We start from the raw sequence: 13,569 nt of genomic DNA, 5'->3' as shown, positions 1-13,569 counted from the left end.
AGAGAGAAAGGGAGTAAGAGGGTGAAAAGTAAAAATTAAAACAAAATTAAGGCTGCGGCCAGCTGTCCGTTCAAATGGATATCACTTTCAGGCAGCTGTGTTTGAACATAGAGCTGAAGTGTCCAAATGCTGGAATGGCTTCTTGGTGGTGAATCTCTTTTTTGCTGATCCATCTAAAAGCAGCAATAAGATCAAAACAATGTTCTGTGAATGCAGTTGGATTTCAAACACATTGTTGTCCCCAGAATTCCCTTTTAGCTCCCCACCTGGCATGCTGGCTGTTTTGAAACACATTTCCACTCGCCTAGCCAAGGTGCCTACTTGTATTTTGGATTCTGCTTCTGTCCCATTCTAGACTTGACCTTTTCACAAAAGTACCTTGTAAAATTATTCTGCGTGTAAAGGCTAGGTGAAGTCAGATGACATTGTCTGCCATCAAGTTAACTAAATTTTACTGGGTTTTACAGAAATATGCATGAAAAAGTCTTGCAGGTGAGCCCTAAAAAGTTAGTGGAATCTATTAAAATCAATCCAAAATTAGCATCGCAAAGGTGACTTATTGATGCCTAGGTGTTATGAAAGAGGAGGTTAAGCCTGAAGCAAACATATCAAGACAGTGGACAGTTTATGCTCTTTATTTTAAAGCAGATGGATGACCACCATTTATAAAATACAGCAAAATAAACAGTTTCAATCAGATGCAAAAAAGTGCCGCCTCTTCAAACAACAGACTGGCTCGGTGTTGGTATGCCATCGTAATCATCTGAGTAGTGCTGATACTGGTCAGTAAGAAGAGGCTGGTGCAACTCATCTTTATTTTTCTTAACACGTACAATACAAGCAGCAGCAGCGAAGATAATCGCAACAAGAACCAGCGCAGTCACTATTGCGATAGTTATCATCTCTGTGACACGGAGAGCCCGACCTACAGGAAGGAACACAAAAGAGAAAGTTATTAAAAGTAAATGTCAGGTATATAGATAAACATCAGAGGGACAGACCAAAGCTCAGCATTTGTCATTATTCACTGAGTTGTGAAGTCAAACTAGTTTAAATTTTGGTTGATAATATGCAAAATGCAAGAAAAATTCAGTCTCTCTCATTACAGTCTAAAAACAGTCCTGGACTTTTCTTCTGCTATCTGGTTTGTAAGGCATTTGCATTCTCTGTAGTGATTTAATGAAAGCTTATGGTATAGGAATAACGACCTTCTGCAAGGTTTAGATCCAAATGAGAACGTCGCCAAAAATTGAAGTGGATAGTGGGAAGTTCATGCAGGAACAATCTATAATCAGTAGCTGTTTAGCTGTACTAAATCCCAAACACAACTGACTTGGAAAGCCAGGCAAGAAAAGAGAAATAGACCTTTACAAACACATCAAATATTGTGAAATTTGAACCAACTTTGTTATATGATGCATAAACTTAAAGGGAGAAAGACATGATGACAAAAAAAAGAGGAAACACCTAGGTTGGGCAGTTTACCTGGCCACTCAACTTCGTAGCTGTATCCCAGGTTTTCTGGTGCCGTAACAAACATTTCATTGTTGGTAACTGGAGGCCAGAAAGGCACCATATTATACTGTCGGTTATGTCCAATAGGGGCATTCTCCAGTGGATACGTTGAGATATCTAAATTTGAAAGTCAAATCACACTTCTGTAAATAAAATCAAAATAATTTGCACTACTTCATTTTTTTTTTTTTTCCCAACAGGATTTTGAGTACCTCATTTTTTTGTTCCTAACCTAATTTATTCTGGAAGGATTAGTTTTCCAGTGTGACAGATCCAGAATAGAGGGCTCTGCTCTGTACAAAAGGAAGACCACTAATGATATCTCTGTGTTTTAACACAAACCACCAATAAATTGTAAAAATTTCTGCCTGTGTTGGGATTTTCCTTTCTTCTTGCATGGAAAAGGAGAAATATGTATATATGGAGGACTTGGAAAACCTTTTTGCTACAATCTGGCTTTGTCTGATTGTAACAGTGGTGAAGAGCTCTCTCATGCAGTTCAGGAAGGCAGCTGATATGAACTCCAGTGGAATTTTTTCCAATGTTATGGTAAATCAGGAGAAAGTCAGCTGAAGTGGAAAAGAAAAAATAGGAAAAAGAAATCCATCTTGGTAAGATGACGCAAAATCTTGTGATAGGTCATGTAAGTACCACAAGGGGATACAATTGCTCTCTGATAGTTGGCGTGGGAAACATACATGAGGCAGGTTGTGGAAGCTGCACAAAGAAGTCTCAGTTGTGCAACAGCAGCTGTCTTCTGTAGAAGAAGGAAGAGGGGCCTGGATTGTCCTAAAAGAAATGCAGTCACTGCTTTGTGCAGACTAATGCACAGACATTAGGGTTACACAGAATTCTCCCCCCGGCTAACTGATGCCCATCTCCTTCCTTCTTTATTTCTTTTTTTCTTCCTTCCTTGCAGTTCTTTCCTTCTGTCCTTCCTTCCTCCCTCTCATTCACTTCCTCCCTTATTCCTTTTCTGTCTTCTTTTCGGAGATAAAGAAGCAAGGGCAGCAACAGTGACCATCCTTGGAAACAATATGGAAATGGTTATGGAATCACAAAATCACAGAATGACAGAATGATGGGGGTTGGAAGGGACCTCTGGAGATCATCTAGTCCAACCCCTCTGCCAGAGCAGAGTGACCTACAGCAGGTTGCACAGGATGACATCCAGATTGGTTTTGAATGTCTCCAGAGCGGGAGACTCCACCACCTCTCTGGGCAACGTGGTCCAGTACTCTGCCACCCTCAAAGTAAAGAAGTTCCTCCTCATGTTAAGATGGAACTTCCTATGTTCAAGCTTTTGCCCATTACCTCTTGTCCTGTCACTGGGCACCACTGAAAAAAAGACTGTTCCCATCCCCCTGGCATCCTCCCTTTAAGTATTTCTAAGTATTAATAAGACCGACCCTCAATCTTCTTTTCTCTAGACTAAAGAGACCCAAGTCCCTCAGCCTTTCCTCATATGAGAGATGTTCTAATCCCCTAATCATCTTTGTAGCCCTTTGCTGGACCACCTCCAGCAGTTCCCTGACTTTCTTGAACCGGGGAGCCCAGACCTGGACAGAATACTCCAGATATGGCCTCACCAGGGCAGAGTAGAGGGGCAGGATAACCTCCCTCGACCTGCTGGCCACACTCTTCTTGATGCACCCCAGGATGCTGGTAGTAAATCCCAAAGGTGATCAAAATGAATTCTGAGGGTATGCATGGCATCTGATCTCGTTTGACAAGAAGAAACATAGGTATTTACCCCACACAACAATGGAATGTCTGTGAAATATTTGAACCTTCCATGGTTACACTGTCTCTGCTCTATGAAGACAACGTATTTGCACATTTTGTTTCCCTGAATTGTGCCTGGCATCTCTGCCCCAGTTCCTTCACAGACAGTGATTTGAAAATGGATGTCAGTGGGGTGAGGAAGGGGGCTTGCTTGTTATTACTCTGTCCTTGTTTTCTATTCTAACTGTTAAAATTCTAGTCCTCTCTCCTAAGCTTAGGGCCATCTGGCTGTCCCACAAGAAGCAGCTGAGCTCCTGTGACTACAGAGACTGACAACCACCTATCCCACCTCTGTCCGTGAGCACATCTTACCTGCAGAATACCTTCTCAGCCACTCATCAAAAACAGCATCTGTAAATGTGTGCAGGAGGACAAAAATGGGATCATTTGGTGATAAATGAGTTTGTCCTCCTGTCCCGTTCAGAAACAGATGAGCCAAGTTGTGCAGACTCCGAACTGCTGGGTCGTATTTTCCTGAAGGATCACTGTACCCTGAATATGCAAACAACAAAAAAAAAAAAAAAAAAGAAAAAACACAAAAAAATCCCAGTGAAGATTTTGTTTTGGAAGCTGCAGTCCCATTTTCCTCTGAAAGGCTGTCATGTTGTTGTGTTGCCTTGCTTAACATAATTGAGTAGTTAATTCTCTACCTACTGGCATTTGAGAAGTGTTCCTAACATGCATAATTTTCAGATTAAAATAGCCTTTTACAAAAGAATGCTGAGAATGTTGAATGCGAGGCTGCTGGGATCTTATGCAAAACCAGCCAAAATAAACCACATCATAGCATGAAAATAAAGCTATATGTTTGGGACTTATATATATTTTCAGCATAACTGATATAGTTGCGTGTGTTTTCTAACTGCTGACTTAGGCGTGTTTATGTTGCCATCTATCCCAAAGAGCCAGCTGTTATGTTTCCACACATTATTTCCATGCTTACTGCAAATACATCTCAGAAAGCTTCACATGCTCTGGTTTTTTCAGTGACGATACCCTATGGAACTCTGTCAGTGCCCAACACCTCGTAACGCCTCATGTCAGATGTCAGGATCTGAAACATCATGAAAATTTCTCCTGTTTTCAAGCTCTGGCCAAACTTTCCAGAAAGGGGTCCGTACAGTAAAGTGGTAAAGCCATGTTTAGATACCTAGATATTGATAACCCATTTATCAAATGTGGTAAGCCTTCAAAACTTTCCTATGTATTTGAAAGGTAGATGCAGATTCTTGGTTTTGTTCTCCAAGAGAAAGAAAAGAAAGAAAATGGAGCAGATCCTCCCCGTCACAGGAGTTATGCCTCTTCAAAAGAGCCAAAGGATCTACAGGAGGTCTGGCAGGGATCTGAACCATCCCTCGGTAATATTTTCTCATGAATCTTAGTCTTTTCTGTTAAAAACTCTGTTATTGAAGTACAGAAGCCGTTGGCAGGATACTGGCTGAACAGCATGAATCAAATCTTCAGGCTAGTTTCTGTGTTGGGGGTTGTGTGCTCAGATTTCATTTTCAATGTGTAGAGCTCAGAGCAGAACAGGGTTATATGGCCCAGGACTAACATGTCTAGCAGTAAGTTCTGTACACACACCTCAATGACTACTTCAACACCATTTCATTAAGTACTACCAAGGCGTACAATTTCTTTTGCTTTCTTTTGTTAGTTTTAATTCAGATAAAAGAGTAACGGCTAATAAGCACTTGTTTGCCTTGTTTAAGGATGCAGCTGCATCAGTCCACAGGCTAGGACTGTCTGTTTTCAGCAATGGCAACCTATTACTAGTTTGTAAGGACCTGATCTCAGCTAGTTTCTACTTAGTATGCCAGTGATAGACTTTTGAGGCTTTTACATGTTTAAAGAACTGACATAAGCTATGAAGTAATTTACGCAGAGCTTTTTTTCCACTTAATACTAAGCTAATACTTAATGCTGAGAACAATGTGTTCTTAGTGTCCAATAGACTGTCTCCAAACTCATACTTCCAACAGGAAAAATGGCAAGTCTGCTCCCCTGACTTATTCGCAGTTGTTCCAGGTCCTTTTATTTGCCACGTTTACCTTCTACTGTGTTACGGAAACTGTCTGTTGAGTTGGAATAGAAAGGAGGGGTGTCAAATACACCAACTTCCAAACACTGAGCAACATCCTCGGGCTCTGGGAGACGCTGTACCATAGGACGTGCAACATTTCCAGCAGGATTTCTTCGGATGGGACCACCTTCAGTGCCTGGGGGTGGAGAGAAGAGAGAAAACAATACTGGTGAAAAACAGTAGGCAACAGAATGCATCCTTCTAATGACTGAACCATGGGTAAAAAAAAAATAATAAATCCCTCACAAATGACACTTAAACTGAACGAATGGGTCAGTCCCTTATGTCAGGCAAAGAATCTGAATTTTCATGGTGTCCTGTGTGATGGATCCTTTGCACCAAGATTTAAAAAAAGCACCTAGAAGCTTTTTACTGACATTTGTGATTCTGTGAGTGCTTTGGGAAAAAATTCTATAGTTTTTCAATGTAATTTCTTGATGAGACCTAGGGTAAAAGTGTTGAGGATGTCCTGACAGAGTAGCTGGGGAAAGGACTACAGTCGGTTATGTAGGTGACTAACCCAATAGTGTGGGTTTTCCCTATTTCTTGTCCCCATTTCCATGAAGATGCTGAAGGCTTATGGCTTGAAGGTGATGAATATACAAGAATCTTGTTGGGATATTTTAGGTCTTGTAGCTGAGGTAGTTGTGTTAAGATTCAATATTCTTCACATTCAAAACATGCTCCACATAGTTAATGGGGATTTGTTAGATGTTCTCCTTTTAGGAGCAGAATGCCATGAAGGTGATAAGTGGAGCAGTCAGAAGAAAACTTAAGCTTCAGTTAAGAAATGACACTGCCAGATTTAATTATTTATGGCACAGGAGATGACTAGATACTTCATAAGAAAGGAAGTCAAAGCATTTAGCTCTTCCTCTGCTACAAGCTCCTGATCAAATTTTGAACCGCATGGTGCCTCAGTGCAAGACAGATGGTAAGTATGTACTCTCTCAGAAGACTGATGAAACTTGGATCAAGAATATTTAAAAAACACTTTAAGACTTTGGCTGGGAAAAGCCATTGCGTTATAAAGTATTATATTTGTTTATTATTAAAAGGATTTTATCTCTAAGGATGTGGCAGCAGTCATACTTACTGTTACAGATGGTTCCCAAAGTTTCATAGTCATCTATATTTTCACACAGCACTCGCCACTGAGAGAAGATTGAGTTCTGGCTGATAAGAGAGACATCAAAATTGCTTCTAGCTCCCATCAAGTCATCCGAGCAGATATCGCAGGTGTTTTGTCCTGTTGCAAAGTTCCAGTAGGGCAGTCCAAAAGTGGGGTCCTGCAGCATGTTCTACACCACAAAAATATGGTGTTAATACGAGTGCCGCAGACAGCTATAATATTTACTGATAGAGGGGTGCTAAAAAAACAGTTAAATACGTCTTAATAAGAGTCAGAGTGCTGCCTCATGGAGGATAGAAAAACTATGGAAAATCTATGAAATCTATGTAAAAGTTTGCGGTAATTTTTCAGATCGATGTTCAACAGAACAGATAGTTGGACTAGTGAATTGAGTTATGGATCTCCCCCATTAATAAGACAGTACCTCTTCCATGAAGCCATATGGTGAGTGGTAAGAAACATCACTCATTTTTCCAAAAGTTTTTAATGGCCTGTCAACAACAGCAGCACTTGTAGCACGCAGAATAGTTAAGCCAACAGTGGAATGACTGAGCAGATGGAAAAGTAAGGAAAAAGGATACTGGCCCTTCAAATTCTCATTGTTTGATTCTAGGATGGTTTGGAACTGAACAGTTCTGGAGTGTGTCCTTGCTTCCCATATCTATATACCAGGATGTGTTGGCCAACCAAATTAGTTCAACTCATGATCAAGTTTAATAACATAAATAGGAATACATATTAAATCACTAAAAGCTAGAACTCCTCAGGGCTTTTACATAATAAAATGCCACTGATGTTGCGAGTTTTTGAAGGGAATTTGTACCTCAGCCTGATGCAGTGCCATTGAAGCTAGTGGAAACACTTAAAGTGATTTCAAAGACTATTTAATCTTTACCTCAAAAACTCTCTTTAAGAGGGATAATAGTCCATAAAATAATATATTCCTTTTATGGATATGTCCACACAAGGAAAGAGAAACAAGAGAATCACCGATTTATGGAACACAGTATAGCAAAACACTAATTTCTCTAACCAGTTACACTAATTATACAAATAAAACGTGATTCTGAATCCCCAAACAATCTCTGTAATACTTTTCTTTAGAATTTCTGCTGCTTTGATTAGTCTAAATTATCCAAGAATCAGGACCTTGATATTAAAAATAACACTGGCAATAACTTTTTTTTTGGTCCAATAAAATGCCTTCTATGGATATATCTGGAATTTGTATCTATTTTTGGAGGAAATTTTTGTGTAACTTTTATGTTTTCCTTTGGTCTAATTGAAATATTATTTTTATCATCTCTGTAACAATGACAGTCCAAAACCGAAATGCACTCTATTAATTTTAGTATACCTAATGACTTACTGAAATTGAAGCAGAATTATTTCAATGTATAGAAAGAGCTGCTATCATTTTTTCCTATTGGAATATGGTGAGAAGTTCTCCAGCTGTACAAAATGTGGCAGGAGCACATGGTTCAACATTAATGCGAACTTTACCTGCATGTCTCTTTCAAGCTGCAGTAGATGGTACCTATGCCACGTGACAAAAGCTGGTCCCTCATGAGAGAAATCAATTCCTCCAAAACTCTGCTGCCCTGCACCAAGGAAAGTCTTCCTGACAGAATAATAATGAGACCATACAAAGTAGTTATAAATGGAGATATTCTCGAATTGTGGTGTGTTGCCGTCTGGTCCAAATATTTCCTCACGTCTTCGTGTGGCAATAACAATGTCAGGATGGATTGTCACTTTGGCTTGGTGTAAGGCATTTACAAAACGCCTCCTTTCTTCTGTGCTCAGATCCAAAAGATTCCTCCTGACTGTTAGGATACAGAAGCAACAAATTACCAAAGTAGCAAGCACTCAAGACTCATCTCAGGGACTAATTTATTTTGATCCTAATAATTCCATGTAAGTCTCTTTTTCTTCAAGCATTCATCCATTTTTTTTATTACGGCAACTCAGAGAGTACTGAGCACAAATAGAAAATTTTATTTATTATCAGAAAGGTTAAGCCAAATAAAAATAAAGCCCAGAACCTTGTGGGTTTAGTGCTTTTAGAAGTATTGTTATGGATTAACCTTCTATCCTGTCAAAGAAATGAAAAAGACAGTTCTTTGTCACACAGACCTTTCAGAACTTCATCCACTGTACTTAAGCTTTCCTGTGGTAATACTTTACAAGAAAAGAATACTATATAGCAATTTATAATAATCAAAAGTTCTGCTGCTTGACAATTTAGTGAAGAAGTACATTCTTTATGCTTGAACCTGTGTAGGAAAATGGCAAATTCACCAGTGAATTGTGAATTTTGAACTGCACATGGTACCACATCTCTCTTTAATGTCATTACCTGCTATTATTAACTACAGCCACATATTAATCGTTTTTAGCAGTACATCTCAAAAACATTTAAAATTATCATTGTTCACATATGCACAGTGAAACAAAGAATAAAATTGACTTGTTGAAATCCCAGTATATCAGCAAGAGGAACAGAGTCCACATCACCTCAGTCCTAGTCCAGCACTCTTTCACCTGGACTGAGAAGATTTCAGGCTAAGTTTAGACTAAGACACAGGTAGAAGTCCTCACAGCTATTCACATGCACTCATTTTCATTATGAAAAATACTGTAAAATTCATAATTGTCCAAATGAGTGATAGAATATAAGAAGCAACGGGTCTTCCGCATGAATAAATATGAAGAATAAAAGTGAATTACATTTCACTATATGAAGTTGATTCAGTGAGGGATATCTTGGCTTCATTGAAGTTTATAGAAATACTTTTATGAAGCACGAATTTCATCCAAGGACTCTGTATCCTGAAATGTGCTTTTCTGTTTTGCAAAACTGAACAGACATGCTAGCCCTGGTCACTGAAGGGATTTTGTTGTTGTTTTTAAGCTGTGGACTAAAAATATCCACCTAATTTTGATTTATATAGACATCTTGCCTTTTCATTTTTCAAAATATGTGCCTGAAACACAATAAAAAATTGGGACTATTATTAAAGCTAGGCATGAATTTAGGAGATGTGAAGGCACCAAACTGCATTTTACAGCTATTTTATATGGATATGGCAACAGTACTCCAATAATTATTTCTAAAGTCTGAGCAGCTGGGGCCAGCTCTATGAATGGTCAAAAGAGGTGACTTTCATGTGGCAACCTAAAGCATGATAAGAAGCTAATTTCCCCTATTTAAACTCATGTTGTCATGCATGATAAATCTGATTTGCTCAGCATTTTACTGAGTAGTAAAGGATTTAATAAGCAAGAAAACTAAAAAGTACTCTTGTATACCCTAAAGCTGCTTTTTGCCTGTCTCGGGATTTACTTTGCATAGTTTGTGTGTGATTACATTTATTTCTTGGTTATTTTTCGGACTTATCATCATTGTTAGTGTGAACACAGCAGAAGTTCAGAGGGTGCAACCTGGCTTAGCAGATCCAATTCATGAGTCATACTTTCTGCTTTCTAGCTTGCTTCTTGGAGCAAAAAGGATGAATAAAATCCTAAGGTCTTTCCCACAGCCCTCAGTAAGTTGGTTTTAAGGAATCTTATTGTTAAGATTTTGAATTGGTAAGCAGTCCTTTGTTAACCCTTGCTGGAAAATGCACTCATGTTCATAGAGTGTTTCCTATCTGGTGAAAATAATGGCAGTGCCGATTTCTGGTTTTGCAAGAGGCACTGCACATTTGTGCTAGAGACCTATTGTTTTGCATGTCAACAGAACTCATTACTCATTTGGGGGATTATGGATTTTACAGGATTTCAATAACACCTTTAAACTTTCACTAAAAAAACCTGAAATCTTGTCCATTCAGATGGTTCGGACTTGAGAACAATGATCTGTCCTCAAACCTGCTTGTCTTTTTCAATTCACCTACAATATTCAACATTTTTCCAGTACGACAAGGATTTCATAACCGTTTCAAAAAATTTTAGACATCTGTTTACTGATATTCTGGACTAAACTGAAACTGGAGAACTCTCAGAAAGGCCCACCAGTTTCTGTGCTGATTCATCTGAACAGCTCATAGTCATGAGTTAAGGTTTTTAAATACATTGACAGCAACTGGGTAAGTAAATATTTACAAGGCCAGGTACATAGTTTAGAAATGTATTAAGGGATTTTTGAATCAAAGAGCTGCTGTCACACTTAAAGCAGTCGCAAGGTACTAAACATGTTATCTAGATATGTATTACTCCCAGATGTACTCACAAACATACATACATGTCTATATACATTGTTTAACTTTTAAATAATTCCAAAGAATACAATTTTTTCAGCTAAGATGTTCTATTCTTTAATGGACTTGGTCCTAATCATGTGCTGACTACGGGTTTTGTTTCTTCCTTTTATTGGGTAGTAATGTGTTTGGGTTTACTGCGTCCAGCTCTGGAGCACGCAGCACAGGAAAGACATGTACCTGTTAAAGCAAGTCCAGAGGAGGACTACGAAAATGATCAGAGGGCTGGTGTGAGAAGAGGCTGAGAGAGTTGGGGTTGTTCAGCCTGAAAAAGAGATGGCTCCAGGGAGACCTTATTGTGGCCTTTCAGTACTTAAAGGGGGCTTATAAGAAAGATGGGGACAGACTTTTTAGAAGGGCTTGTAACAATATGACAAGGGATAATGGTTTTAAACTAAAAGAGGGTAGATTTAGACAGATATAAGAAAGAAATTTTTTACTATGAGGGTGGTGAAACATAGGAATAGGTTGCCCAGAGAGGTCGCAGCTGCCCCATCCCTGGAAACATTCAAGGTCAGGTTGACGGGGCTCTGAGCAACCTGATCTACTTGAAGACATCCCTGCTCATTGCAGGGAGGTTGGACTTGATGACTTTAAAAGGACCCTTCCTACCCAAACTGTTCCGTGATTCTAAAAACGTATTTGCTTGGTACACAAGCTGAACAACTCATCTAGCAGCTGCCTTAATAACTTCTATGGAAACATACATTTGCTAAATAATTAGAAGTGGCAAGAGAAGAAATGTGCTAGGTACATTTAGAAGCAAGCACTGACAACAAGCAATTTTCATGACATATTTCTGATGCTCTTACCTATATTGATTTGTTGGCTACAGGTAGGTCCACTCCACCCAGGGCGGCATGACCCACAGTTGTAACCAGAGAAGTTACCGTTGCACCGGCAGGTTTGGTTGAAGAAGCGTATGGGCCATTGCTCACGGTCATCCCGCCCATCATGGATGTACTGTGGGCCATGGGGTCGAGAATCAACAGTCACCTGTACGCACCGGCCTCTGCCTGTAGACACACCACACCGGTCAGTACCTGGCCCAAACACAGGGAAATAGTCTGGGCAACATATGCCACTCCTCAGGGACTCGACAGTAGCGCACTGGCGAGGGAACTGAGCTCCAGCTTGGCTGAACATGCTGAGAAGTGGTGGCAGGGAAAGGAGCAGCAGCATGGGGAGCTGCATGATAGCAGATCCAGCAGAGCTGGCTCTTTCCAAGACCCAGCTGTCCACACACACTGACGACTTCTCTTCTGCGATAGGACACCCAGCTGCCTCTACAGAAAGAGAGAGAAAAAGAGAGAGAGAGAGAGAGAAGAATAAAAACAAGTGATACAAACCTCCAGGCTCCCCCTTCCACCCCAGAAAGTGCCTCTGAGCCCTGCACTTTGATACTCTAACTGGAAAAGCAAACAGCTAACTGCAGACACTAATGTTCTTCTCTTCTCTCATTATCTGCACAAAAGATAATAACTACCTAAAGCTATATTTACTCATTGACTTCTAAGTGCTTCCCAAATGTTCATTCACGTTGTACATCTGCCAGCCAGATACACTTGACTACTAAACACAAAATATTAAAACCTGTCTAAGGCACCAGTTTTTTGAAAATTACCCCCACGCCCCACCCCCAACCCTATTCCTGCCTTTATTTTCTGCACATAACTAGTATATCTTGCGCTCTACTCAGCAGTTCCCCTCTGTGTTCCCTTGCTGTTCTCTGATAGCAGCTCCACCAGAAAGTGAAGCCACAATGCTTCATGCATTGTACCTTCTCTCTCTTTCTGGTACCTCTCCTCTGCTGAGATCCTGTTCTATCTCTGCACGTCCTATGTCTGTGTCTAACCTGAAAAAAGCACTGCTAATTTCTCTTCTGGTTCAGTCTGCTTACTAATCCTTCTTCTACCAACACAGTATGGCTTGGCCTCACGCTCCTTCTATTAATCCCCTTTCTACTTCAGTGCATTTCCCTGGACTTTAAGTACTTGAACAGCACATGATTTCTTTCATGCTTATCTCCTTGTGATTTTGCAAGTTTTAGCAAAGGTCAGAGACAAATACTTGAATTCAAAACAGAACAACTGTGAAGTTGTTTTATTTTTTTAATTACTTGCAAAGAAAGGCTCACTTGAAAACAGACAAAGAACACTGGGGAAATTCACATTTAACAGCCATTTCTTTTTAAAAAGTAAAATTCTTCAAATGGTATTTTCAAGATCAGGCCTAAGTGACAAAGATATGTTACTTAGGAAATTAAACACTCCAATCTTAAACTTACAGCTTTCAGTTTAACTATTTATTTTAATAATCAACTAAAAAGACAATGCTCACATTGGAGTACCCTGAAATGCTAAATTCTGAGCATGTGCTATGAGATGTAATGAAACAAAGAAATAGAGAAAAACAGTCTCTGAAATGAACGAAATGTTTTTTTAGTCTTCGCAAGGGCAATTTCCACTGAGCAAAACTAGCCTTATTCAAGCTCTTAGTCTCTTTTGGATTTATCAATAAGGATGGCTTTCAGTGAAGTGAGGATATTTTGTCAAGAAACATATTAACTGGCACCAACACAAGATATTAACAAGTTTTCTGGGAAAAGGTTCAACCACAGTGTAACTGACATCCAGCAGAAAATGGATTACCTACTTCTGCTTCTCTATATGCAAGTCAAAATGTGAGAGTACACCCAGTTCTGGCAGGCCACAGGAATAGGTTTTTTGTGTGTTTATTCTTGCCAACCTGCCACAGACCACAGCAGTGAACCTTGCCATTTGTGGCTTGTA

The 13,569-nt window shown here is 39.6% G+C and overlaps 1 protein-coding gene across 1 annotated transcript; it reads right to left on the bottom strand.

The window, feature by feature from the left end:
- Positions 1-709: 709 nt before the first annotated feature.
- On the bottom strand, positions 710-11,972 carry TYRP1 (tyrosinase-related protein 1). The gene is made up of 7 exons (XM_009891488.1): positions 11,590-11,972; positions 8,019-8,341; positions 6,480-6,684; positions 5,352-5,519; positions 3,613-3,792; positions 1,486-1,632; positions 710-925 (listed from the first exon to the last, which is right to left on the bottom strand). The coding sequence occupies exons 1-7, from the start codon at positions 11,969-11,971 to the stop codon at positions 720-722; spliced, it is 1,611 nt and encodes a 536-aa protein (XP_009889790.1). The 5' UTR covers position 11,972; the 3' UTR covers positions 710-719.
- Positions 11,973-13,569: the final 1,597 nt, after the last annotated feature.

Source organism: Charadrius vociferus, unplaced genomic scaffold (genome assembly GCF_000708025.1).
Source record: "Charadrius vociferus isolate BGI_N301 unplaced genomic scaffold, ASM70802v2 scaffold198, whole genome shotgun sequence".
Taxonomy (NCBI): Eukaryota; Metazoa; Chordata; class Aves; order Charadriiformes; family Charadriidae; genus Charadrius; species Charadrius vociferus.
This window is presented reverse-complemented; position numbering and strand designations above follow the sequence as displayed.